At 46.1% G+C, this 27,692-nt stretch overlaps 1 protein-coding gene across 1 annotated transcript; it reads left to right on the top strand.

Moving 5' to 3' along the window:
* Nucleotides 1–4,141: 4,141 nt before the first annotated feature.
* On the top strand, nt 4,142–27,484 carry LOC119186965 (uncharacterized). Its single transcript, XM_075883267.1, has 11 exons — nt 4,142–4,148; nt 10,887–11,107; nt 11,647–11,793; nt 13,281–13,404; nt 16,698–17,029; nt 19,123–19,252; nt 19,712–19,828; nt 20,804–20,997; nt 22,048–22,141; nt 25,349–25,684; nt 27,351–27,484. The coding sequence occupies exons 1-11, from the start codon at nt 4,142–4,144 to the stop codon at nt 27,482–27,484; spliced, it is 1,836 nt and encodes a 611-aa protein (XP_075739382.1).
* Nucleotides 27,485–27,692: the final 208 nt, after the last annotated feature.

The following is a 27,692-nucleotide window of genomic DNA, read 5'->3' as shown; positions in this document are numbered from 1 at the left end:
CTGCTGCTCCTTGTGAATGGTCTGATTGTGTCATGCGCATCTGTCATGCGCAGCATGTGTGTCACTGGAAGTAGCCGCCCGATAAGAGTGACTCCCATAACCTCAACTGCTCGTGACTAAAAGATAAGCGGTAAAAATAACGCATACAGAGCGTGTGATGTCGCAGCCATCAGTACCATATAGATAACCAACCCTACCACCCAGTGGGCTGAATTTTTCTGGACGATTGCCACGCCACATCATTACCTAGTAACTTTATATAAAACATCATGACATCTTTCCTACACCCGGCCGGCAGGATATACTTGTTAACTTCACAATCTAGCATTTTGGATAAAATGTCTGACGATTTGTGAGAGCTGTTCAATTATTTTTTTATTTTGCATTTCATGTCTGCGTAACCGTTTTCTGTGCTTAACATATCACCGTTGTCGAGCAGCTTCTTTGTAATTTTCGTAAGCATATTGATTGTGTTATAACTGGTAAGACTGTTGGCTTGTGTTGAATTTCTCACATTTAGAGTATGATACAGTCAATTTGCACGTTAAGTTTACACTTAATTAAAAGTAACGGTAACGTGGCATACTCCATTATATAGTTTACGAGTGCGGTGGCAATATTGTGTATACCTAGCAGCTGATTACTTCACGTACGAACACAGTTGTTTTCCGTTAAGTCTCTCGCGAAAGTAAGTCGTATATTTTTGCTACAGCATATTCAAGCTGCGCTCAAGTGTGCAGCTAATCACAGAAAAAGTCTGTATCAGCCACCCATGACTGCGAACATTAACTGCCAAACATCTTTGGCTTTCTCCTCTGTTGCTCTCCCTGCACTTGCCTGTAGGTCCCAACATATCAACCCTCCTGAAGTATTTCTTAAGGCTGCCACCCAGGTTCCTTGGTTTCACCATGTGCTTGAAGATCCGTGGTCATGTCTTTGTAGTGCATGTCAGCAGCCGATTTTCACTCTGCGTGGCGACACCTTGAGGCAGTTTCGGGCTCTGGCGTGGTCAGCCTGACTGCTACGCCACGCATGCTCCTGACACATCATGTCAGAGCCCGAAACTGCCTCAAGGTGTCGCTCCGCAGAGGGAAGCCCAGCTGCTCGTGCGCCCTTCACAGACGTGGCCACGGCTGTGCAAAGTTTATTGTAAATTATCACTGTCACTGTTATACGGCGTCATTTGTCCGGCTGATTCCATTTGTACTTTTATTCTAGGAAGAACATCAAGTATCCATCAGAGCTCCTTTTCAGAACTCATTGACTATCAGAGCTATCTATCAAAGCTCAATCTCTATCAGAGCTGTTTTGGTCGCAACCCATATGCTGCCTGTTTTATGCAATTCATGACTCTGTTCAAGGTTATTCGTTACCTCTTCCTTTTGTAGGGTAAATGAACGAATCAAGGGCGCCACCTTCGTTATGCAGCGACGTTCTTATTTTGTTGTGGCCAACGCTTTCTAAGACGGCTGGTAAGGATAAAAATCATGTTCATGCTATGAACGGCTTCCTTTCAAAGCATGCAGGTGATGTTGCCAACACGCATTGTAGTGTTCAACTTGCACGTAAACATTTGCCGCCATAAGTATATCTGTGGTTCATTCAACAGAAAGATGTTACATTTTCACCGCAAGGCCGCAGCAATGAACGCGATAGCAACAAAATTAGAGAGCCTTCATGTGCGTACCAGCGGAGGCGGCATGCACTTGAAGGCCCTTGAAACAAAGTGGAATATCACGCGAGGAATGGCAAGCAAATTGAAAACGTGCAGCATGTTTCTGTGCACAAAAGTCACAAATGACGTACGAAAATAACACAAACAGGACGAGAGCGAACTAACAACGCTCACAGCTCAACACTTATTGCGCTGCTCAAAGAAATACGATGCACGAAACGCACTCCCATGTACAGACGAGCGCGAACTAGCAAGTGCCACGGTTGTTACCTTGTTGTGTCTAAAAAGCACGGTCCTTTCGCAGGTCGGGACTTTGCAGCCACTGAAGTGAACTACAACGTGATCATTATAGTGAAGGACAAAAGCGTACAATGCCCCCAACCGCAAGTTTAGCGCGTACACATCGGTGTCTATACCCCCTGTGGGGCAAAGTAGGCTTGGGAGGTGAACGCATGACCACGCATCGCGCCGAGAAGGGCGCCGAGCGCACCCTTAGCGCTTCTCGTAATCTCACTGGTAATGTTATGAACACGCTGATACTCGCCCCGAGACGTTCACTGCCAGTGGTAAGTGGTGTATATAAATAGCTCGTCATTTGAACGTTCAAGAGCGAGTGCCTGCGTTGCTCATTGGTTGACGCTGGGCGCTGCAGAGTGAGAGGTCGCTCGTTCGATTCCGCGCATGAAAAACGTTTTTCTAATTTTTTTAGGATGATTTCCTAAATAAATAAGCACATATACATACTCTCCTCAGTCACAAATATGCACCAAGAAAAAAAGCTTTTTCAAAACTATTATTTCGCTCCCTGCACCCAAGAAAAAAAACAAACACCAAAAAATGATGTCTCCTCAAAATTGAATGGTTTTCTCAAAATGTGATTATACCCTTTGCGTGCTCCTGATCTTTTGATGTCTCTGAATTGGGCGAAACAAAATTATCAGACAAAAATGACTTTCAGTGTGATCTATAGGGCCTCCACAGTTGAAAAAATGTAATACAGACGTTGTCGCTCGCGCTGAAACTAAGGAAACAACTTTCACTTATAACGAGAACACAGCCAAGCATTCGTGCAGTACGCATCTGAGCGCTCGTGCAGTACTCAGTCATTTCTGTTCGCTCGTTTTGTGAATATGACTAGACACAATGCGCCAGTTCTCAGGGCACCGTGTTGTTTTGATGAGTTCTTTCGTGAAAGCAATTCATCCTTATTGTGCCAAGAGAAATTCGGACACGTGGATATTGAACTGTGATAATCTAGAGCCTTTAAAACAACTGTACCTAAATGGGTACCCAGGGACCAAAGAGAATATGTGGCATATCACGGTGACGGCAAAGACCAGTATAGAATGTAAGCCTCGCAAAAATTGAAATGGCTTTTTTTCAGCTTACATGAACAAATTGCGAATGGGAAGTAAAATTAGTCCCAGAGGGTGACCAGCTTCTGATTCCAAAGCAGGACACTAAAGTAGAGACACGTGCTGACTTAGTCAAGACACCGAACAGAAATTGCCACAAAGAGAATCTATAAGTATGCCGAAGTTTCTGATTGTTACGGAAAGTATAAAAATAAAATTATGATTGCCGTCTCATGATTTTATATGCTGATTGTAAAGACTTCGAAAGGTTGACGTATGCCAGCCGCTTTTCTTGGTTTACCGAAACAGACTATGCCTCAACAGTATCGAGCAGGGAGATGCAGCGAACGATTTGCGGTTACCGTTAGATAATACGATAGTGGTAAGGTACTACGTCGAGGGCCAACATTAGCATTGTGCGGAACGCCGTATTAGAAGAGGCAGTGACTATTGTGACGGGGCCCGTCAACGCAGTACTATCGTTGGAGTAAGGGGGCCCGTCATAAAAGCGATGCAGCTTTATCGACGAGCCCTATCACTGTTAAGCGTTTACTACGGCCCGTCACGTCAGTGTACTGGAAAAAATGAGGGGAAGGGTACGTTGCCCAAAATGTGTAGTCGTTTTAGACGCCCACCATCTAGCTGTTCAGCTGGCATAGGGGGTTGACGTGCAGTTGGGAAACCGATGGTGCCACAGGTCGTCAGTTCTGGTTCACATTTTATTTTTTTACTTTTGCTTTTTCAGGGTAATGCATCAAGAGTGATGTTACTGTTCTGAAGAAGTCGTAATTGTGATTTTTTGCAGAAATGTTTTTCGCTGTTTGTGCGAGTTGTTATATACATTCCAACTACGTTGATATTTTGAGACGAGTGAGTACGTTGTTGGCGTATGACGCGAGTTCCATTCACGCTGACCAACTAAGTTTTTCTTCTTCTTTTATGCTTTCAATATTCTTCTTAGTAGTGTTGCCCGTTTTAAAGAGAGAATTGCACTGGTCAACACCCTACGGTGGAGCACCAAGTAATAGTATCTTGTGATGTCATTGTATGTGAATAAATTATCTTTATAGTCCCCGGAATTGTAGTGGGCATCGGGTCGGGTCTCTCCGGCATGGCAAGTGAGTCCTCGTGCCAGCTCATTCGTCACCTTGTTGAGGTTGACTCGAGTTTGGTCCACATGTCCCATATGCACATGAAAACATCGGATTTCAGTATTGATAGGACTGACTTTGTTCATAAGTTTAATCACAGTTCCTGCGACATAGCCCTTGTCGAAGCTGTTAATTGCTGCTTTGGAGTCGCTATAGATGTATAGCCATTTTCTTTTCCTGATAGCTAAAGCAATCGCGGCTTGTTCCGCCACAGTGGATCGAGTCTTTAGTGAGTGTAGTCAGGGCGTCCCGTACCTCTCCCTGGCTGTCGACCACCACAGCCGTGTTTTTGAGTATATCGTAGTAGAAGTCGGAAAACTCCATGGAGATGCTGGAATTTTTTATCGATGAACTCAAGGCGGATCCACCAGAGTGCTTTTAACCGTGAAACAGCCCATAAAGCGAAGACGAGGAAGAAGATATCCGCGTGCATTTCTTCTCGTTTCGAACGCACGGTCCTCGCACTGGCGCATGTACCTGCGTGCCGAAGCCTGAGTTACGACGTTCTACCGTGATTTTTCGAACGTTGAGGCGCAAGCCAGCTAGTAATCGTCTCCGCTACAAGCCAACAGCGAGGTCTTGTTGCCAGGACTTCAGTCGCGGGACCTGCCGTGCAACCCGCAGAGGCCCGTAGCCCTATGGCTGAACTGAAAAAACGTAAGTTGGCGAACACAACTGTACGGGGCTCCATGACGTTCGACACAGTGGGCAATGAAGCGCAAATTATTGCTTTAGGGTAAAGCCATGCATCTTACAAGATGGCAGGTGTGACCGCCATCTCAGTAGGAGCACGGTAAAGCGATACCATTCAGCGAAGAAAGAATTGCAATCTGCCTCGCAAGCCTGCCTATTTAATTCGAGAGGCCAACGCAAAGCTTTGCGTTAGCGTTGCGCATGCGTCGTACGCTCGCTTATTGCGGGCTTCAACTGAGTGCTGAACGTCACTGCAACTTTCTTCGGGCAGGCACTGCTCAACGTGAGTCACGGTGTAAACCGTTTCATTAGAAAGTGTCAAAGTCTTCTGAAATACTATTGAAGATCAAATCACCAGTACTCATCTCGATTTGTTACTTCCACCGAGATTTTTAGTTTACAACTAACCTACCAAATATAATGATAGATCAACGTCACTTACTCTCGAAAAAGTCACCAGAACAGGCCATTTTTTTATTTGGAAGAGGGGGGGGGGCAAGCACTAGCTTCAACTTTGTCGGCAAGGCGTTGTGACAGCTTCCTTTCTAAATTTTTGATGTCATAGCCTTTGATGTCTCGTGCTCACGTCCGTGCGTCCATACATCCCTCCATACGTTCCCTGTCACAGTGCCAGCTGTGGTCTCTTTCCCTCTCACACTCTCAGACTTCACGTTATGACACAGCGTCTAGTTGGAGCGTTCGAGTCAGTCGAATCAACGATCGAATGGGGCCAAATGGCTCCCATGCACACGCATCTCTCTCACTCACACTCCCTTAGCCACCCTGGGGCCGCCGGGGAGCGCCTGAAAATGCCTGCTGCGTCGACGGATTGTGTTTTGCTATTAAAAGGGCCCTTTAACGCTCAAAAACATAGGTGCTAACTGCATAATTCGTAGTTGTGCTTGCCAGAACTATTGCGAGCGGAAATGACGCCGGAACGTTGCCGCCACATCATTGGATGAATGTAACGTTAAATGTAATCAAGTCATTGCATCAAAATAAGGATCACTATTGGATTTCTTTTTAGGGGCGAAGGTCCTTATAGCGGCACCCGTTCGTACCTCGTAGTCGTAGTCGTAGTGTGTAATCAGTCTTACGTTTAGACCTCCAAGGTGGTGCCGGTGGGAGATTTCTCCTGTGCGTTGTTGAACAATAAAAAAATTCGCAGCGTGCACACAAACTATAAGCCGACTTTTTCTGTCTCTCATTCCCCATTACCAGCCATTGGCATTTTCCAGTAGGAAACGTTAGAAGAAGTAGAAGTGTTAAAAGCCGACTTCTGCTGTCTCTCATTCCCAGTAGCAGCCATTGTTTACCTGGTAGTGCCTGGTGAGATTTCTCCTGTGCGTGAATAAACAATAATTTTTTTTGTTCAAAGCGCCGTTGATTGGTGAAATAAACCAACGAAAGACGCAAGATGTTTTCTAAAAGCAAAACGAAAAGACGCCAGATGTTTATAAAGCAAAACAAAAAGAAGACGCTAGCTGCCTAATGAAAGACGCCAGGTGTTTTCTAAAGCAATGGTTTTATAATCAAGACCATATCAATACAGGTTTGTAGTTTCCGATGCTCGCTGCCGTATCTGTGTGCTCGTATGAATAAGGATGCCGAAACGCGGGCGCGCAGGGCAGCGGCAGCGCGCGCTCGCAGATAGTACCCTGAAGTGAGAACACGCGAGGCATAAGCGCGCCGGGAAGCTGTGCGACGTTGCCACCAAGATCCTGCTGTACGGGAAGAAGAAGCCACATCAACAAGGCAGCGTCGGCAAGATCCCGCCGTACGTGAACAAGAAGCTGCAGCGGCACGTCAGCGTCGGCAAGAACCTTCCGTACGAGAACGAGAGGCCACATCAGCAAGGCAGCGTCGGCAAGATCCGGCTGTACGGGAACAAGAAGCCACATCAGCAAGGCAGCGGCGGCAAGATGCCGCCGTACGTGAACAAGAAGCTGCAGCGGCACGTCAGCGTCGGCAAGATCCTTCCGTACGAGAACGAGAGGCCACATCAGCAAGGCAGCGTCGGCAAGATCCTGCTGTACAGGAACAAGAAGCCACATCAGCAAGGCAGCGTCGGCAAGATCCCGCCGTACGTGAACAAGACGGTGCAGCGGCGCGTCAGCGTCGGCCAGATCATTCGGTACGAGAATGAGAGGCCGCATCAGCAAGGCAGCGTAGACAAGATCCCGCCGTACGTGAACAAGAAGCTGCAGCGGCACGTCAGCGTCGGCAAGAACCTTCCGTACGAGAACGAGAGGCCACATCAGCAAGGCAGCGTCGGCAAGATCCGGCTGTACGGGAACAAGAAGCCACATCAGCAAGGCAGCGGCGGCAAGATGCCGCCATACGTGAACAAGAAGCTACAGCGGCACGTCAGCGTCGGCAAGATCCTTCCGTACGAGAACGAGAGGCCACATCAGCAAGGCAGCGTCGGCAAGATCCTGCTGTACAGGAACAAGAAGCCACATCAGCAAGGCAGCGTCGGCAAGATCCCGCCGTACGTGAACAAGACGGTGCAGCGGCACGTCAGCGTCGGCCAGATCATTCGGTACGAGAATGAGAGGCCGCATCAGCAAGGCAGCGTACACAAGATCCCGCCGTACGTGAACAAGAAGCTGCAGCGGCACGTCAGAGTCGGAAAGATATTTCCGTACGGGAACGAGAGGCCGAGGCAGCAGGTCAACGTCGCGAAGCAGATCTTGAAAACTTTCGACAATGGGAAGCGGCGAGGAAGCGCGCAAATCGCCAGGTGAATTAACGGAAGGAAATTTCGCGGTATTACTTGCAAGAGCTTCGCCCAATCTCATCATCATTCACCTCGTAGATCTGCCGTCAATTTTTTTAAAGACGATAGTCTTTCTTGGGGACCTTCGGCGCAAAAAATTTTGGTCTGTCTGTACATTTGTGTGTTTGTCTACTTTTTTTGCATCGGGTACTTGAAACCATGGAGTTTCCCGAAATACACTAGAGGGAACTCTGGCGCTAGTGTCTAAGGGAGCTGCAATGCACAGTGCTTCAGCGAGCATAGGAATGATGGGTAGTACACACACTTGTCTAAACTTCACATTTCTGGCCTGCTCTTGGCTTCGTGTGTGTTCGTATGGCATGAAGCTGTTTTCTCACGAAACAAAAATCAGCAAATGTTCAGCGATCGCGCTTCACCACCCTATTTTTTTCGATTTACCTTTCCAAATTGGGTTACGAAGTTCAAAAGGGTTGAATTTTTCTTTCAAAACAAAATCAAAACACAGCAATAAATGAAGCCGCAAGTACAATTCGCCACCCACAAATACGAAGACTAGGCAAATGTGTGTACTACCCATCATTCCCATTATCGCTGAACGATCGCAGCGCCAGAGTGCCCTCTAGTTAATTTTGAGAAACTCTATTCTTGAAATGGCCGACCCCATCCGAAGCGCCCACCAATGTTTTCAAGCTTGAGCGTTCATGCTTGTGCAATTGTCAATTGAAAATCAAATATTTCGCATTTCTGGGGCACCGTAACAACACGTATATGTTCTGCATGTGCATCTTTTACTAAAAAAGGCATACATAAGTAGTTTTAGGGACCGTAGCGTTAATCACGCTGCGCTGACCATGCAACGCTTGCACGGAACGGGAAGTGTTTCCAACGATTTGCTAAGACGAGATGATGGTGACACCTACCGGTCGCCTTGCGTTCTACACCTTATACCTCTGAGATGGGCGCGCACAACCATCTCAGAGCCACGCGCCTTGTTTTCTAAAAAAACTACCAAATGGCACTCATGTCTCACGTATGACGTGGCTTGATGCGCTCATTCGCCTCCGCTGCACACTCGAGGCACTCTAACGCAGCGCCTCCAGAATGCCACTCACCGATTTTCTCGCGCTGAACATCAAATAAATGTGTTGTTCACTCTCTCCACACGCAAGACTATCGCCTTTCGACGAGATTTGCAAAAACATGCAGATATGAGGCAAACTGTTTGTTTAGCATGATTTTTTCCTCAAAGCGGAAGAGAATGAATTTCTTCGAATTTCCAGCTTGGAAACTGCAAACCTTGTCGAAGAATGCGCCTAACGCCACGGTTCTGAAGGAAACGCGTCGGGAACGCTCCAGGCGCCGTTGATTGAAGAAAATAAATAAAAGCGTGCCCCTATCGCTGCCGTTTTTGCAGCACTTATCTCTCAAACCTTCAGTGTACGCAACCAGCTTTAAAAACATGTCAAACTATGAGGCCGCGAAAAGTGTTTGGGGACACTTTTAAAGACGATAGCCTTTTATTGGGTACTTGATGCAAAAATTCTGATCGGTCTGTCTGTCACGCGAAACAGGTAGTCGTTTTAACTTCTATTGTTTGCCTTTTATTCCAAAATTCAACTACATCTACAGCCCCCACCAATATTGCAATGGTTTCCGAGTTCCTACTTACGCGTAGTATCGATTATAAATCATGTTTTGCGTATATTTGAGGCAAAACATGAACACTTCAGTATACTGCGACGTGTTTATAGTATAAAAGACGTAAATACGTAATTCTAAGGATCTTTGCGTTTATTACAATGGGCTGACAATGCAACGCTTAGCATTAAAAGGGGGTGTTTCCTGCGCCTCGCTAGAATGTGCTAACATTTTAGTATACTCTAGCTTTGCTAATACGATATGATGGTGGCACTTGCCCACTGCGAACATTGAGGCACCTTGACGTAGCGCCTCCAGGATCCAATTCACCGATTTTCTCGCACAGAACATCAAATAAATCTTTTATTCGCTCTCTCCAGATGCAAAGGCTATCGGCTTCGATGAAAGTTGCAGTGAAACATGTGGAAATGGAGCCAATTATCACGGTTGTGTTCCGATACTACACAGCATGAAATATACAGTCTACGCTGACACCATAGAAGAGCCCATGTTTTTCGAAAAATTGAGCTTTTTCTTGTGCCCTCTACGTGACGTACGCTACGCTACTTAACGTTGAAGAGAGAAATCTAAGATGAAGAAATGTAACTGTTATTTATTTTGCCTTATTTTGTTTTTATATCTACAAAAAAATGAATTCTACTCCAATCGAACATCTGCAAACGCATTTGCTTGTGTTCAAACGACCATACCAACGAGATCCGAGCTGTCTGAGCACTTCGCTTAGCCTCCATCTTGTTTGGACAGAAAAGTACCCTGTATCGTTTTTGTCGACGATGCCTTTTTATTGCCCACTACTTTAGAATTGGAATGAAACATAAGATGGCCCCTGACAAGTTAGCTGTGTATTGAGCCGTCTACGGTGAACATTGGAACACACGCTATAACTTAGTGTCACGCCCATCGTGCCCACTCATTGAAGAAGACGCGCGCATCGCGTCCCATTCTGACCAACCCCGTCTTAACAAGCGCAGGCTTTCGCTGAACACACTTCGGAATTCAAAAAACTTCTTCGATTTTTTGTTCAAAGTTCTTGTGATGCAGCTAGTGTGTGATCGGCAAGAGGTTCTATCCTAACTACCACTTGATTACGCCATATTGTCAAATTCACCACCTTGTCAACTATGACTGGTCGAGAGCACTGCGGAGGCCTCTGTGGGGGGCTTAAAATGCTGTCATTACGACATGGGATTACTTGGCGCAGGGGCGCAACCAGCGGAGCTATCCTAACAGCTCAAGGTTTCTTCGCGTAGCGTAAACTGAAACCTCGGTGGATATGAGCCAAGCAGCTCTTATTACAGCATGGCAATGCATGGTATAGAAATGTATACCATAGCAAAAGTGTGGGAGAGATATAGAGGGTGAGAAGGATAGAAGGAGAGAATGAATGCGTGGTTTTTGAAGGAGAGAAAAGGGCACCTGATTTCTGTTATCCTCGTGGGCGCTAAGCTCCCCTTCAAACCAGTTGAAGATAGACTTGGAATTCCTACCATTATTCATTAATTAAATTCAGCCACATTCACTTCAACCGTAAAATTATGCAAGTTGAAAAGAAAGTTATGCCTTAGAAGTTCGTGGAGCGGCGGCTGTGCGAAGCTCTTACCATGTCTCTGCAGCCTCGTTGGTGGAAGAAGAGGATGACGACTCGTCGGTGGCCAGCTCACCATTCGACGACGGAGGCTTTCTGGACAGTTTAGACTCCGTGGACGGTGCTGCCGGCGATGGTCAAGAATCGTCATCAGCCACTGTCTCAGCTGTTGTGGAGGGTCACCCGTTTTCCCCGGGAGCAGAAGCGGCAGCAACTGCAGCAACGGAAGCGACCACTGCACCGGATGAGGTACAGAAAAGTTTGAAGAAACCTTGTGGAAATTTCGTTAGGCCGCGGAGGTTGTGATTGGACGCGCGTGTAGCGGCAATGGCCTTTGCAGCCGGCCACGTCTTATTCCGCTTAGATTGAGCACTCGCAAAGCGTATGATTTCGGCTTTAGGTGATGTATGCCTGAAAAGAGTAGACCCGCATGGACGCTTAGCAAGACAAAGCCTCGATAAGCCTCTCAAGCATGAACGCTTTGCCACGAAAATTATTCATACATGTCTAATCTTCTTACGCTGACTTCACTCAAAACGCCACCTACCTAATAGGTGTGGTTGTGGCAGTTTTCGCTGTGTAATTTTAGGAGCGACCTTTTCAAGACCCCTTTGATTCATAAACAGATGATATTGAGCAGAACAAAGAAGAGCGACTTGATAAACACGTAAATCGGGCTTCGTATGAATCCATGTTCGCTTGTCTTGTTCCTTCTTTATTCCTGTCCCTGTGTAGCTTACGTTTGCGGATAAACTTGCGTACTTTTCTTACGTATATCTTTCACGCAGCCGCGCGACCTCAGCGTGGCAGGTCCGTCAATGAGCAACGGAGAGCAGCATGGCTATCAGCATCGGAGGCGCATCCCGCGGCCCCCGAACGCGTTCATGCTGTTCGCAATGGAGAACAGGCGATCTGTGGCTGCTGAGAACCCTAACGTACGTGCAGTTTCCTCTCTACTTCTCAAAGCATTCCCTTTCTGCAACAAAAAATTTCCACAAAACGTTTTCTATACATAACAAAAAACGCCTACACAGTGTGAGCGTTTAGCTTAAAGCACTGGCGAGGCTCATTTGGGAGCTCGAATTATTTCTACAGCAATCGAGCCATTCCTCGCAAACATTGAGTTTCTCCAGCTGTTCGCTTAATTTTTATTGCTGTTATACTTCCCTTCTTAGCAACGCTGATTGGTCTAGTTGCCGACTACGAGGGTAATAGCTGCACAGAGCTCCAACGTGCGCGGCTCTTACGTCCAAATCCCGGAGATGAAGGTAAAACAGTAAAAAACACTTTGCTGATATATCGTTCCGTAAGTACGACGGTAGAAAAGAAGTGAAAAGGGGGAGTGGGGAGGTAGCCTAGACATGCCAGCTTTATACTGATCGCAGTCAGGGCACATCATTACAGGGAAGCTTAGCAGGCCGCTCTTATCAACAACACGTGGCGCTATCGCATACATGACAGCGGAAACTTTTTTATTCGTTTAGCATTTGCTTTGTAGGCGTAATGCCTCGTATATACTTTAATGCAGTGCTCGTGGATCGGAACACCAAACTTAGCACTAAGCAATGCACTTACTTTCCGTTCCCACCATATTGGAATCACGTCATGTCGCCGTAATTTCGATGCAAACGCTTATATCACAGAAATGTCACCTTTGGAAGCCACGTTTGTAGTGCTGCAACGGCTTGTGGAAACGCATGCCGCGTTTTTAGCGAGGCAGAAATATGACAGGCAGTGGGTACCGTCGTTGCTGTAGAATGGAGTCGCTATGCTAAAACCATTGGTATCACATTTCAGGGCTTGGGCACTCTACTCACTTTCATTCTTTTTTGCGGTTTTTTTAGGACAATGATAGAGCTTAAAGGTACACTAAAGAGAAACACTGAATTGATGGAAATTGCTAAATTGTACTATGAGAATGGTAACATCATTAATTTTATCATCATAAGTTCACTAATAGTGTAGAAAATCAAGGTCAGCCTTTCGTTTTCAAATTTAGCTCAAAACTTCCACGCATGACGTCACGAATTCCAAAGTTCTATTTTGGCACCATTGGTTCCACAAAAGTTTCTCAAACTTGGGGTGTTAAACCCTAAGAGGACAATCTACTTCATTTTCACTGAAGAGGATTTAGGTAGGCTCTTGTAAGCGTCGTCATTATATGTGACCTCACGGAGAATGGTGAGGAAACTTCGTCTAATAGACTTGTAGGTATACAGGCAAAGTGAAATACTCGGATATTAGGTTGAACTTTATTGAAGAAACTCGCGGCAGTTCTTGAGCTCGTATGAAGCTCCCGTACATACACTGGCTCACCATATCTTTACAACCTGATGGCTTCTTTAGGTGTGTTTTTGTCTCATTTTTATGTCCTTTTGGCACGTGAAACCCTATAAAATTATTGTGCTTGTTTTCGACGCAGGAGGACAACCAGCGTGTGAGCACCCGACTGGGTAAATTGTGGCGTTCTCTCAGCGCGGCCGCTAAAGAATCTTATCGGCGCAAGGCGGCCGTAGCAGCAGCAATCCACCGAATCAAATATCCTGGTATAATTTAAATGTAAATGATTTGTGTCCGTACTGCGGACACTTTTGGCGTCTATCTGCGCATCTATCTATCAGCCGCCTACGTGTGGGTGCTCAACTTGGGGTGGCCCTGAATTGTTATGAAAAAGTAAGGTGGTTTGACGAATATGGCCCGCTGGTCGTAGCATGAACAGGGAACAGTTATTGTATACCAAGCTTAGCGGCTAGCGGTCTTGCACCGATAGCGGGATCAAAGTGCGCATGCACAGATGCGTACGTTGCTCGTACCGGTTACCGTACGCGCGTCATTTTTCATATTTAACGTTACCGTGTTAGCGTGCTGTACGCAGTGTACGTAAATAGGGCAGCGCTTACGGGCGCCCGCTTCGAAGTGATTATACGTAGTTCTTGAAAGGTAGACTTCGTGCGCAGCAAACGACTGCTTAAAATAACTGCGCTTGCCTACAGTTGGCTTCAATGACCAAATATTGCGGATATGCTAGTGTAATTTTTCAGATAGCTTCTTAATGTGAACGTCCCTACGCCTAAATAGAAAATCGGTGTAAACAAATGGGAAGCAGAAATGTTTTAGCGTTTTGTGTGAGTTTTATATTTATTTACCTTTAATATTCCTAAAATTTTCTTGTAAGTATACTTCGCACGGTGACACAGGCGAACATACAAGATCTCTCCTCTTTGTCATGTTCTTTAACTTGTCGACTGTTCGATAGATGGCACCACCATCCTAGCTAGGACACGTAAACCGTGTAAACGCTATCCCGCTAAACTATAAGAAGCTGTCCGTAACGTACGGTTTTTGCACGGTAAGGCTATTTCGTTAACCCTGCTATCGCGCTAACGGTAAGCTAAAATTGTATAATTTCACACTTCCAACACGTACTCGTCAAACACCTTCTGACGCGGTGGCCATACTCGTGGGCGGGTATGTGCCACTGGAGGTGGTTATGCACCATAGGTGATTGACACTTTCTATGTACCCAGGAACAGCGACAACAACATTGGTAATTCAAATGCGAGAGTATTAAAAAAAGTGACATCGGCAGCGTTGGCTGGATGAAAGCAAAAAATAAATGCTGTTGTCCCAGTACGAATCGAGTCCTACCATTTTGCATGGCAATCAAGTATTCTACCACAGAGCAACACCGGGTCTCTATAATAATTCATAAAAATGCGCTGTTTGGACGTCATGTGGGAGAAACGTCAGTTGTGCTTGTGAATCTGCAATTGTATAAACGCTATATATGTACTGCTACGATATAGCCATTTTGTAGCGTTAGCGGCAGTTGTGTTTAGGCACCATGTACTGTTGTTTTTAAGGGCGAAGCTCCTTAAGGCGTGGTCTGTCCATCCTTCGTGGTTGTCGTACGTAGCCACCAGATTGTGAGATGGGAGATGGTGGTACTTGGAATGTTCACTAGATGGACGCACGGACGAACACATAGACGGACGAACCGACAGACTAGCAGACGAGTGGACGGATGGACATACCCGAGGAGCGGGTATGTACCCCAGGAGATGCGAGATGTGAGATGGGGGTACTTGGAGTGTTCACTAGATGGACTGACAGACAGACTAGAAGATGGATGGACAGATGGACGGACGCGTGGACGTACGGACGGATGGACGCATGGACAGACGGACGTATGCGTGGAGGGACGCACGGATGGTCGCGCGGACGGACGGAATCACGGAAGGGCTGACGGACACTTTGCCCCACTCATTATCATTCACTCTGTGGATATGCTGTGGGTTTTTTTTTTTTGTAGCAGTGTCCAGGGCTACCATCCTCATGTACAAGTGTTACATATCAGCTTACCGCTTATTGTGCTGCTAATACTCATGTTGCTGTTGACATCATGTCGCAAGTGCAAACAACTGGTTATATAAAACATGTACGACTTTTCAACATATGTCTGTGCATACAACACTTCGCTTATACTTAGCGTCATTTCGTAACGTGTCACTCAATAACATATATTGCAAGACGGCCACCTTCCCTTCGCATGCTTCGCATAACGTCGATTCCCAAGTTGCATGGGATCTGCTGAATTTAACGGAAAATCAGTTTAGTAATGCAAGGTCAGTCAATGAAATTCCTGAACGGGGGTCACAATTCTATCTATCTATCTATCTATCTATCTATCTATTTATCTATCTATCTATCTATTTATCTATCTATCTATCTATCTATTTTTCTATCAACTAAATATAAAAGTGAAAGTGATCACAAGGAGTAGAACCAAAATCGTGTCGCTCTGTCAAAGGCGTCTTTTGAAATCCCCACTTTGTACTTCTCGCCGGTATTATCCTGCCCACCGTCATCTGGACCTTTCAGATATGATGGTACTACTGTACCATTCACGCTGTGGGACATTACCGTTGCGTTTCAGAACATCCGTTTCAAACACTATCCGAGAAGTTGATACAATTTTGTGCGAGTTGCTCGGGGCGCGTACGATAACGTGATTGAATGGTTATAGTGGAAAATACATGTATGGTAGATTGAAATAGTGACATGCCAGCCACAAACTTGTGGTACATTTGTACGGTAAACGGTAAATTGACCCTGAAAAATGAGTCCACCTAAAGGATTTGACTGGGACAGTTGGTGAAGATGAGAGCTATCGTTATACATCAAAGGTATCCCCCTCACCAAGCGAGCGTTTTTGTATAGAATGCCAGCCAAATGCCGTTTCTATTGGAGAGCAGCAACTGCATCAATTGTTAAAACTCGTTCACACCTAGGTCTAGCACTGGTCGTGCGATAAAGGTAGTTGAAAAGCGACTGGTTGCAAATAGTCGCAAACGACCGCCTCGGCCACAAGGTGACTGCTTTGGCTCATCCGCTCGCTCCTTGATTTTTCAGTCGGACGGCATCAGTTACAAAACTCTGAGCAAGTCCCATGAGCAGAAACATTACGTGCGCTTACTTTGCGGGACACTGGCAGAGCGAGCTACATGGAGGTAGGAAAGCTATATGCGAGAAGTCATGAATTCTGTGTGACGACGATGCGTACAGGTCGCACTCAGGCGTGAACAATGATGGCCTTGAACCGCTTTTCATCGCCACTCGCAAACGGTCGCAGGTGTGAACGAGCCTTCAAGGCCGTGTCGCATCACTGACCATTACGCGCATTTCGTAACGCTGATCTGAAGAGCTTCGGCGCTGTGCTAATCCTTAGGCACTCTTTCAATGCTTGTGCATGCAGTCTCGTTTCAAAATCATACCACTTAGGTGACGTGAATCGCTCGAACGGCGTATACCACGCTACAGTGATTTCGTCAATGCACAGGCTACGTCTACAACCCACACGAGGCACACCGACGCAAGGAGCAGGCGCGCATAGCCAAGGCGATTGTCAGCAAAGTGAAGCAGGAGCCTTTGGAAGACCAGGAGCTGGAAGAACAGAGTACCTCTGCATCCCTGGGTCCAAGTACTCCTGCATTGCAGAACCCCCCGTGGCTTCCGCAGTCACCACCCCCGCTGCCACTCCAGCTCAGGCGGTGGGCAACCACTGCTACCCTGGCCAGCACTCAGGCCGACGGTCGGACAACGCCAACTGGCAGGTCGACGGCTGCCGCACCATCCACCGCATCGGCTAGACCAGTTGCACGGCCGTACTGCGTAAGTGCGTGTATTAAGGCATTAGACAGATAAGGACGTGTGAACGCCACTAAAATTTTATGCTGCCGCATTAACTTCGAATTCAAAGGTGGTGTTTCAAAAGCGAAGGAAAAAGCAAGAGGACAGTCGGAACAGCACGGCCTTCGCGCGATGTATGATCGCTAATGACAATGCCATTGACCGGAACGAGATCCATACCGTAAAATCAACAATGCTGTCGCAGCAGCGGATAACTACTGTAAATCTACCCTAGCTAACAGTAAGCAAAATTGGCTTATTTACAACATTGGCTGTAAAGCAGCATTGGCTTATGACAGTAATACGAGTTGAAACACGGTAGCCTAATTAGGTCAAAATTGTCACATTTTCTTTAGAAACAGTAAGGGGTAATTATTATTATTATTATTATTATTATTATTATTATTATTATTATTGTTGTTGTTGTTGTTGTTGTTGTTGTTGTTGTTGTTGTTGTTGTTGTTGTTGTTGTTGTTGTTGTTGTTGTTGTTGTTGTTGTTGTTGTTGTTGTTGTTGTTGTTGTTGTTGTTGTTGTTGTTGTTGAAGCAGGACCAGTAGTGGAAGAATGAGACAGGTCAATTAGCATGTCACTCATCATAGGCCTTGAAGCGCGTCACTAGAGTGAATAATTAAAGTTGCACCTCCGGTTTCAAGCTACGAGAAATCTGCCTAACCAGAAAAACTGAATGAACCGTTTTCAATCATTTCTCTTGCAATCAGGTAAGGTAACACAGCGTGTAAACCCGAAAGTGTTTAGTCGAATTATCAAAGTGTTCTGTTCCTAAATGTTCTTCACAACTTGTGAACCAGTTTTGATGGTGATGTGCCCAGCATCCAGATGGCTGGAAACTAGTATTGCGAATAATAATAGCGTTGGGACTACTGTAGACAGCACGTCAAGATGGCTTCGCCTTAGTGAATTCCGCATTGCGGAGAAGTTAGATTGCAGCAATGCTAAGCAGCGCTTGCACAGGCCTCCGCTTTCGGGCACACTTCGCATCAACGTGAACTTAAAAACACACTGAGAACACGTATGTGGTGCATGCGTCAACAGCCAGCATCTATTGTTTCCGTTTCTCCATCTATTTGTACCTGATCATAAGCTTGCGTATAATAGAGCTGACGAAAATGGTCAGGGAGAGAGGTGAGGAGCTTACCACAGAAGAGAGCGCCAAATCGGTCCCTTAACCTCACTCTATTGTCCCTGTCGCCGCTCTTGTGCAAGTTATGAAAATGCAGGTTTTAACAATGAAGCTTCTTTTTAGGTTAATGACGGTCGGGAACCACTGACTTTGCTTACTCAGAGCTGTTTCAATTTTTATCCCCTGTGAACCGGGCATCGAATACAGGCCAGTGCGGGAATCATGTCTTCGTTTCATTCAAATAACGTAGCGATGTTTAGGAACTTAGTAACGTGTTTCACTCACGAGGACCTTTTAGTGGGTCATCTACAAGAAGAGTGTCGCTCGTGTGAGTGTCCGTGCCTTGCTCTGACTTTCTTCATTACGCGTTATCGCTGACCACCGGCTAATAAACGTGTAAAGAATAATCATAAGTAGCGTTTAAGGTTCCAAGACCACGATACATAATTACGAGAGACGCCGTAAGGGAGGGCTGCGGATGTTTCGACCATCTGGTGTTCTTTGCCGCATGCACTGAAATGGCACAGTACACGGGCCTCTACCATTTCACCTCCATGGAAATGCGACCCCTACGACTGGGATCGAACCCGCGACCTTCGGATCGGCAGCCGAGCTCCTAAACGACTACTCCACTACGGTGGAGTCGCTTCTTTAGATTTTCGCATGTATTGCGAAGCTTCTTTTCGTCAAAATTGATAAAAAACAAGGAAGCGGAAAGCGGGGGGAGGGGGCGATGATGCGGTGGAACGGCGGTAAAACATCCTCCCCCCCTCCCTCATTGAGGAACCCTGCACACGTTTGTGCACACAGCTGTCCCTAGTTTGACAAACTGTCTGAGTGCATATCAATTGATTGATTGATTGCTTAACTGGTTGATTGATTGAATGATTGATTGACTTATTGAATGATTATTGATACCGTGGTCATATTCAGCGATTACGCAGAGCTCCGCCACCGCCACTGCGTAGGGTTGGCACTGTCACCTCCTGTGAGCCGCCGACCACTTACCCACTAAACCAGCTGAGCTCACTGGCAGCCCTCAGCAGAGATGGCGCTGCTGTGCGTAAGTATTCACAACCATTTGCTGTAGGTTCCCAATTGGGTGTGGTAGCACAGCGTCGAATACCTTACCATTGTATTGCTTTTGTCAAGATCTTGTTGGTGATGTAGACGAAGGTAAGGAATTTGATCTTATTTTATCTACGTGGAACGTTGTTTAAACGTGACAGTATTTGACAGATCTTGATGTATTCGGCCATAAAGTTCAGCTAGCAAGGGCTGATTTCCGACCTTGTTGGTGCGACATGTGTAGGCTTGAAAGCGGAACGTCTATGACCGAATAAAATGCGACAGAACACACATACGATTTGATTGTATTCCTTCCTGTCATTTAGGCCTACAAATTATATGCCTAACATTGAAAACCCCGCCGTGTCTTCTTGCGTTGGCAGTATATTTCTTTTTACATTAAAAAAACGAGCTCTAATATAATTTTCCCGCGTCTTTTCATCTCATCCACAAGTGAACGGCCCTGGACTGCCACAGTTCTTCGATGCAAGCACCCGAACGATGGAATGGTTCTTTGAACAAACAGCCCAAACCGCTGCTGCTCACATGACAGTCGGAGTAGCCGCAGCGCGTGAGTTTACCATGATATTATTAGAGTGCCGTGATGACTCTAACGTCTAGCTTCATTGCCCTTCGCTCATTTTTATTCATACATGCCCTCTTTTCCCATGCCAATTACAAGGTTTAAATTTTGGGGCGAACTCTGGCTAAGCCAAACTTTTCCTTCTTTCCTTTCTTTGTTTTTTTGTTTTTTACTTTATTTCTTTTTTCTTGCTTGCTTTCTCTCTTTCTTTCTTTGTATCTTTCTTTCCCGTGAAGAAAGTGTGGTAAAATATTAACGATTTCAATTAGCTAGATTCTTTTAAGTTTTCGTGTCGAAGTCGCATTACAAAAGATGCGCCAATTACTGTCGAAAAATAGGAAAGGAATAATATGGCGTTCAAAATGAAAAACCGTTCCACATATCAAGCATACAGCATTGCGAATGACGTCTTTCAAGAAGCAGACACAGATGGGTGGGACAAACTAACGAATCACAATTTTTTCAAACTTGTAAACACATTTTCTCACATATACATACCCTGCCTCAAGTACGCTTAGACCCAGTCTTTTTTTACTTTCCTTTGAAGCAGCCTTGAGCATGCAGAGTTCACTGCGAAGTCTTCCGGGTACCTTTTTTTTTATTTACCGGTCGCAATTGACTGAAGTCCAGTGTTATAGAAAATCACCAAAATAGTCACCTGGTAGAAGCGCAGTGCCCCAATGCAGCCCCCCCCCCCCCAAAATGCGTTCACGGTATACCTACCGACTAAGTTCCTCGGCGTGTTTCATGTCTGATTGAGCTGCGCCCGTTTTCAGCCTTTGTGGGCTTGCACTCGCACACAGAATATGCGACGTGTCGGGTGGTATTATTGACGAACATGGCTAAAGGTGCGCCTTGTGTGTTCATTTGAACACAGGAGGCGTCTACTGCACGCCAGTAGCAGTCATTTATGCTGCGTCGTGGTAGAAGCAAGCGAATGGAACTAAGTCTTCCACGATGCAGCGGTGCTGTGCTGGCCAGTTATTGCGGCTGCTGCACCTCCAGCCCTGGCTCCACCACTGCCCTATCTGCTGCCCGCGATCGTGGCTCCTGCAATGGTCGGACCCCACTTTGCCTTGCCAGGTCCACAGATGCAACTCTCCAGGCCGGAAGCAGCAGGCAGACCTGGTCCGATGCAGTTCTTCCACATGATGCAGGCGAGCTTTTTTACTCCTTGTCGCTGTTCTTCATGCTGGCCTGATCCTCGTTGCAATGAAATCCCATTATTCGATATATCACGTTATTGTAAAGCTCCGTCGGGCGATCACTCCCGGCAGTAAATGTACCTTGGATTTTAAATGGGTACGGCACCAATTTGATAAGCCTACTTTACGTCCTCATACAAATCTCCAACATATCAAGACGACTTCGATCCGACGTGAAGCTCATAGATTGCTGATAACATTTTATTTTGACATTGAACTCAAATTTTGCTTGGCGCACTTACTGATATTGCCAAATTATGAAAGGGACTACAGGGAGTCCCAACCTGCTCCACTACTACATCGACACTAGCGTCACGTCAGACTACAGTACCAATACCGGTGATTAGAAACGCTCATACGGCGAGTTGTGATGACGTCATCTTGCGCGTCGCCGAGCGAAGCGACCGTGGATAAGTGACAATTTCTTGCCCACTTGCGGCTCTAGAAACTCACTCTGCGTCATAACTTCACGCTAGAGTAGGAACGAAAACTAGGTTTTCTATATATGCTGCAATAATTTAGGGCGCAATCACTTTTTCTTGTGCAAATAATGTCTCCAATCTATTTAGATGCATACCGCTGTACATAAAGAAAAGCAATCTTGAAGCCTGCAATAAATGTCGCATTTTCCTGATTTTCACAGTAAGTTGGACACATTTCTTGACACACCCTGTGTAACTGTTTACTGATTAGTGCTTTATAATTGGTTTTAAGGTAAGAAATTTTCATTGGGAGACACCAGAACTGAGAGGAAACTATAGGCGCATTGATAGGGTTAGGGAATTTGCAGCTGCACGTCTAAACCGACATCACAGTCGATCCAAGTCGCCGAGTGTGATGCCCGTCTATAGATGGACACAAAATCACGATGACGATTGCTACAGGTCGTAAATTCTTACAGTCGTATCATCTGTGGCGCCATAATACAGCATAACGCCTTTCTTACCATACTACAAGCGATTTGCGTCCGAAAGTTTACGTATGGCACCCTTCGCTGAGCAGCCGGAGCAGCACAGGAACACCGCCACTGCTACCAGGAGGGCACCGACCGGAACCACGATGCCGAATATGGCCAGTCGCCAACAGCGAATCGCAGGTGAGACAATGGCTGCGTAAGCTGTTGTGTGGCTTATCTATTTATAATTAATTTGTATTCTACGTGCTAATCATCCTTGCGAAGTTGTCAGAATTCGCCACGGTACTTTGGTGGTTATTGTGTTCGACTGCTGACCCGAAAACAGAGCGGGGGTAGAGTCGCAATCGTAACGGCTGAGTTTTGACTGAGTCGAAACGCGAGACGGCTCGTGTGCTTAGGTTTAGGGGCGCATTGAAGACCTCCAGATGTCTAAAGTTTCTGGAGCCCTTCATTACTGTGTCGCTCATAATCATATCGTGGTTCTCGGACGGAAACAAAAACAACAAATAATTACCATGAGGTTTTTGAAAAATGGACATGGCTAGAGTGTCAATTTCCAAGAATTGTCCTGCTGAGGACCGCTTAACCTGACAGAACGTCTCGACGACATGCCCCCTGCAATTTATGTCGGCGGGACTGTTACAGATTGATGGCATCAACATTACATAAACTCAATTACTGCCTTTTCACAACTTCAGAAAACGCTCTGCGTGCAGGCAATGCTGGTCGAATAAGCAAAATTGAATACGCCTAACAGGGTCAACGTGGCACTTTCGCCATGGTTTCGCTTGGTGCTGTGCTGAAGTTTTTTTATTATGGCGTCAGATCGCGTTGATTCATTCAAGGTGAAAGCGGACCACCTCATTTTCATCGGCATAAAAAGTTTTATTGGCGAAAGAGCGCAAATAATTGTGCTATGGTAAGACCACCAAGCCTTTTCGGCGAACGGAAACATATTTACTTCAAGTTGAACAACCTGTTTAGCGAGCCCTAGGTTGAAGACGGCCACTGCTCATTTTCATGGGTCTCTCCGAAAGCGCACTACAGACCTTTTGCGCTGCGTTGCTACAGTGCTACAGGCAAGGCCTTATCAGTTTTTGAGCTAACTACGCTGCAACCTTTGCTGCCGGTTCGATGTATCCCCATAATTGAGTTTTGTTTTGCCATCAAAAGCCGAATACGCATTCAGCGTCTCTCGAGCGGTGAGCGGCGCGTGGCAGAGTGCAGTGCCCGTTCGTGCTCTTACATAAAGGAACAATTACTGTGCTGGTGTGTCTTGATGTAAGGCAAATCGTACCTTCTATTGTACATTCGCCGATCCATGTTATCAGGTTTCTAATGATTAAGTTAGTGTGCTTCCGGACACTCCGTTGTTCGTGTTGGCAGTAGATGATATTGTAAGCAGGTATATGCACGCCCACTACGCACGCTACGAATGCACCGTGACGGACATGCCGTATATACGCACGAACATACATGCATGCTACGCGCACGCGTTTGTGTGTGCACATATGCCAAATAAAAAAAAATCAGGAGGAACGACTATAGCAGCTTGATTGGAGAATGAGTAGAACTACGGCTTGCACAGAAAACAAGCATATGAGAAAAATACAGTCACACGTGTAACGCAACAAAGTTCCTAAAGCGTTTGCTTATATAAATGACTCCGCGCTTAGAGAAGGCCAGATATTGATAAAAATTCACACAAGCTAAATAATGGTTTACTCACCGAGCAGAATTAAGTCATCGCAAGCGTCGTAATTAGAACAAACTACTGTAGTGGCTATCACCTTCTTCCCAATGCTCAAGTTTCCGGTTTGCACCGTTCTCCGTCTTGCGCGTCTGCAGGCGTAAGGAAGAGACAGAACGATACGTTGCCATCTTTCCCTCACGATGCCACGCATTGCGAAAAACTGCAATGGTCTCTGAACAGCGCTTTATACTTTTTCAGGCTCGCACGTGCGGCATGGCAGAAAGACAGGAACTATGCGGCCGCGTCTCAACACGTGCAACGTGGTCACATCTCCTTTAACGGTTTTCCCAGGTAGCGCCGTTTACAGACATGGCCGCTAGGTGGCGAGCTCTCAGTTGGACTCGCGAATAGCAGCTTGAAACTCGTACTGAGCACTCGCAGAAGCGTTTTCGATCACCTGCATTTCTGAAGTCACTATATCACCAAGATGACCTTAAAACTTCTGTAGCGTTAAGAAGGAAGACTGAAAGACTAGCACGTTGATACATATGCATCAGTACAATCTAAAGCACAAACTCATATAATGACAAACGAGGAAGTGACACAAGTTCTGGTGTCGCTTTTTTCTCGTACTTTTCCCAATTTAGCGCTTAAAGTTAGAAGTATGCTTAAGAAGAGCATCAATCCATAATAATACGTTCACACTATGTTTCAAATCAAATTGCTGCTTTTTGAACTGTGATTGCGGCATATGAACGTAGACATCGAGCCTCTCGCACTGCTACACTGTACCACACGTTCACGCTGCCATCGCATGGACGACTTGACCACACTAAATCTGATTGATCATCTTTCTTCGCAGGTCAGGAAATCTTAACTGCTGCAAGAAGCAGGCAGACATCCGACTACAACAGCGCTTATGTGCTTGACTTCAGCGCATGATATTTCCCGTACAAATCGCAGCTTCCACTGCGATACTGGAGATAAGCCGATCGAGCTTTACAGCAAAATGACGTCAATGTATCTGTATAGTTCACGATTGATACGTGGGGTTTCACGCCCCAAAATCACCATATGCATAAAAAAAAAGATGTCACAGGGAAGGGCTTCGGAAATTTCGACCAACTGGTGTTCGTGCACCCAAATTGAGCACACGGGCCAGCAGCATTTTCACTTCCATCGAAAATGCAGCCGCCGCAGCCGGGATTCAATACCGCGACCTGCGGGTCAGCAGGCGAGTACCTTAGCAACTAGACCACCACGGCAGGTCTCTGTATTGTTCAGGTTATGCTCGTTTAAAACGGCCCAACAAGCTGGCATGTCATGAGACCACTTGGTCGCCCATACGGATTCTGAACAAAGGCGTTCTTCACCACAGGGAAGCACTAGCGTAGTAATATCTGGGGGTTTATGTACCAAAACCACGGTGCCATTGTAAGGGACACCGTGGCGCATAGCTCCAGAAATATCGACCATCTAGTGTATTCTTGCCCTAACGTGGCACATGATTTCGTCTCCACCCAAACACAAATGCCACGGCTGAGATCTAATTCGAATCCTTCGGGTGATCAGATGAGTACCGCGAGCAGTGAACCACCGTGCCGAACTCGACTGCAGGGCTAAATGAGCATGTGGCTTGGGGTACTGGATTTGGATGCACCAAGCAACGAGTGACGCATGCTGACCTCTTTCAGGGTCCCGTCGGAGGTTCACTGAAGCTGCCACTTCCAGCACTGTGGAAGCAACGCTCTGCTCACCGGTGACGGCCAAGGCCACGCAGCACCAGGATATGGACGGACCCTTCCAGCCATGCGAACTCGCGGACTCCCGTGCGATTACCTCCCTTCCCTATGCCTACTCGACGCAGGTTTGCTGCACGGGTACTGGTGCGCAGCCCTGCAATGCGTTGCGCGGCCCGTACTCGGGCCGTGGAGGTGGTCCCATCTTGCCGGGAACGCCAACGTCATTTCAGGAGCTCGAAACCAGCGGCTCAAAAACCAACCACCCCGTAGCGGGCGTGCTGTTGACCGGTAAGTTTTCTTTACATCATACTGTCTATATTATCACCTGGAGTGCGGTTTCTACGCATTTCCTGTTTTCCTGACCTTGAAATTGAACTTGGAAAAATTCGGGGGGAGAAGCAAAGGAGCTTGAGCAGATAAGGCTGGATATCGTATGCAGAATGAAGCTGAAAAAAAATGGTGTGCCTGCATGTGTGGCGGATGATTAGGTGGTGTCATAAAATTTAGAACCCTGAAGGCATTTCCCGGAATTCACTGGCACAAGACAGGGTAAATGAATATACATGTGATGATGATGCATTCAAATTGCTAGTCCCCTCTCGTGCTTTTCATTACCTGCACTTGTTCGAAGAAAAAAGAAGAAAATGTCGCTTCTTTTATCGTCTAGTCAGTCAGCTGCTCAGAAAATCATAAAAACTAGCTACAGAAATGTGGTATTATTAGTAATCAACCACGCAATATGGGTGGTGGACGACCCTTGATCGTATCGAGTTAGATGAGATAAAATATGTTGAGGCTAAGGGTGTTATAAAGCTGCTTCTAAGTAGCTGGAAACAATTCAACCAATAAAATTAGAACATTCGTTCACTTTTATGCAAAAGAAGAAGATTCAACCATTAGCAACAGTATTTATAAGGAGCACGAGTGGTAATATCGTCGCTCACGCATTTAGTGTGCCTGTTATGCGCTAAATAAATCATCTCAAAGTGGTACGAGGTTCAACCTTAACCTTCATACTTCCCAAAGATATGCACAGACATACCTTACTATGCATTGATGGTCGAAAAAAAACACACAGGACAGTTGACCTCCACTTTGAAAAGTAGATCGCGATAGGTTCATAGGCCACGTGTACATTGCCTTCTTAACTGCCAACCTTCTTCGGTTCTCAGTGCAAGCCTTAAACATGCCATGAGAAAACGAATGACTGTGCGCGGAAAATCGGCCGTTTAAAAGTATCGTTGAATGCCTACGCGTCCGTAGAGCAACACGTGAACCCTTCGGAGCTATTCACTTTGTTAATGGTTCTGCTGTGGACCTCCACCTTGATAAGTAAGTCGCGAAGGGTTCATAGGGCCTCGTTTACATCGCTTTCTCAACTGCAAACATTCTTTGTTCTCGGTGCAAACCTTGACCGTGCCGTAAGAAAACTAATGACTGTGCATTGAAAATAAGCCGTTAAAAAGTATCGTTGAAAGCCTATACGCGTCCGTTGGGCAACACGTGAACCCTTCCTTCCCTTTGTTTATCGCTCTGCTGTTGATGATTAACTGTGTCTAGCCATTTTGTAATGTTCCGGCCTTTAGAACACCCACTATTTGCTCAATCCACAACTTTTGGTGGCTGACGTGATTTTACGCTTCTTCCACGAAATATATATGATGTGTCAACTCCTTTCATCTGCACGAAATTCATGTTCATTTTTTAAACAGTTTCAACATATCTCGTGACTTTATGGTAGCTAGGGTTCAATCTACATGTTCCTCGGACTTGGAATGTTTAATTTATTCTATTTTATTTGCATCTTTTCATTTTTCAGTCGCGCACAAGATAATTTTTCGCTCACCACCAATGACGCCAACGACGACATATCTGCGAAACGAGCTCTCTGACGCTGTCGCGGTAAAAAAAAAACAGACCTAGAATAACTTCCCACCTCCATGACAACTCGCAGGCACCACCCTCGACTCATGGTGCAGCAGCAGCAACAGCAACCCGTACAGCGACAGCAGCTCTCAATTGGACAGCAGCAGCAGCCATCGCGGGGAGGGTCCTCAGGTTCGCAAATCGGCCTTGCCCTGGATATGATTCACCAATCCATAGCTCAACTACAGCAGCCGCACTCATCTATGACAACAATCTAGGCTGATTCTGAAGGAACGCAGCAGTTTTGACGTGCATTGTAGCCGCATGATATGCAGATGCACAAAAATAAAAATACCGCCTTGCATCCAGGCATTTATGGCACAGCTGCGGAAGTTTTAAGCGATGTCTTTTAGTGTGGGTGATCCCAGTT

Source organism: Rhipicephalus microplus, unplaced genomic scaffold (genome assembly GCF_043290135.1).
Source record: "Rhipicephalus microplus isolate Deutch F79 unplaced genomic scaffold, USDA_Rmic scaffold_15, whole genome shotgun sequence".
In the NCBI taxonomy this organism is placed as follows: domain Eukaryota; kingdom Metazoa; phylum Arthropoda; class Arachnida; order Ixodida; family Ixodidae; genus Rhipicephalus; species Rhipicephalus microplus.
Note: the sequence above shows the minus strand (reverse complement) of the source record. Positions and strands in the feature narration are given on the sequence as shown.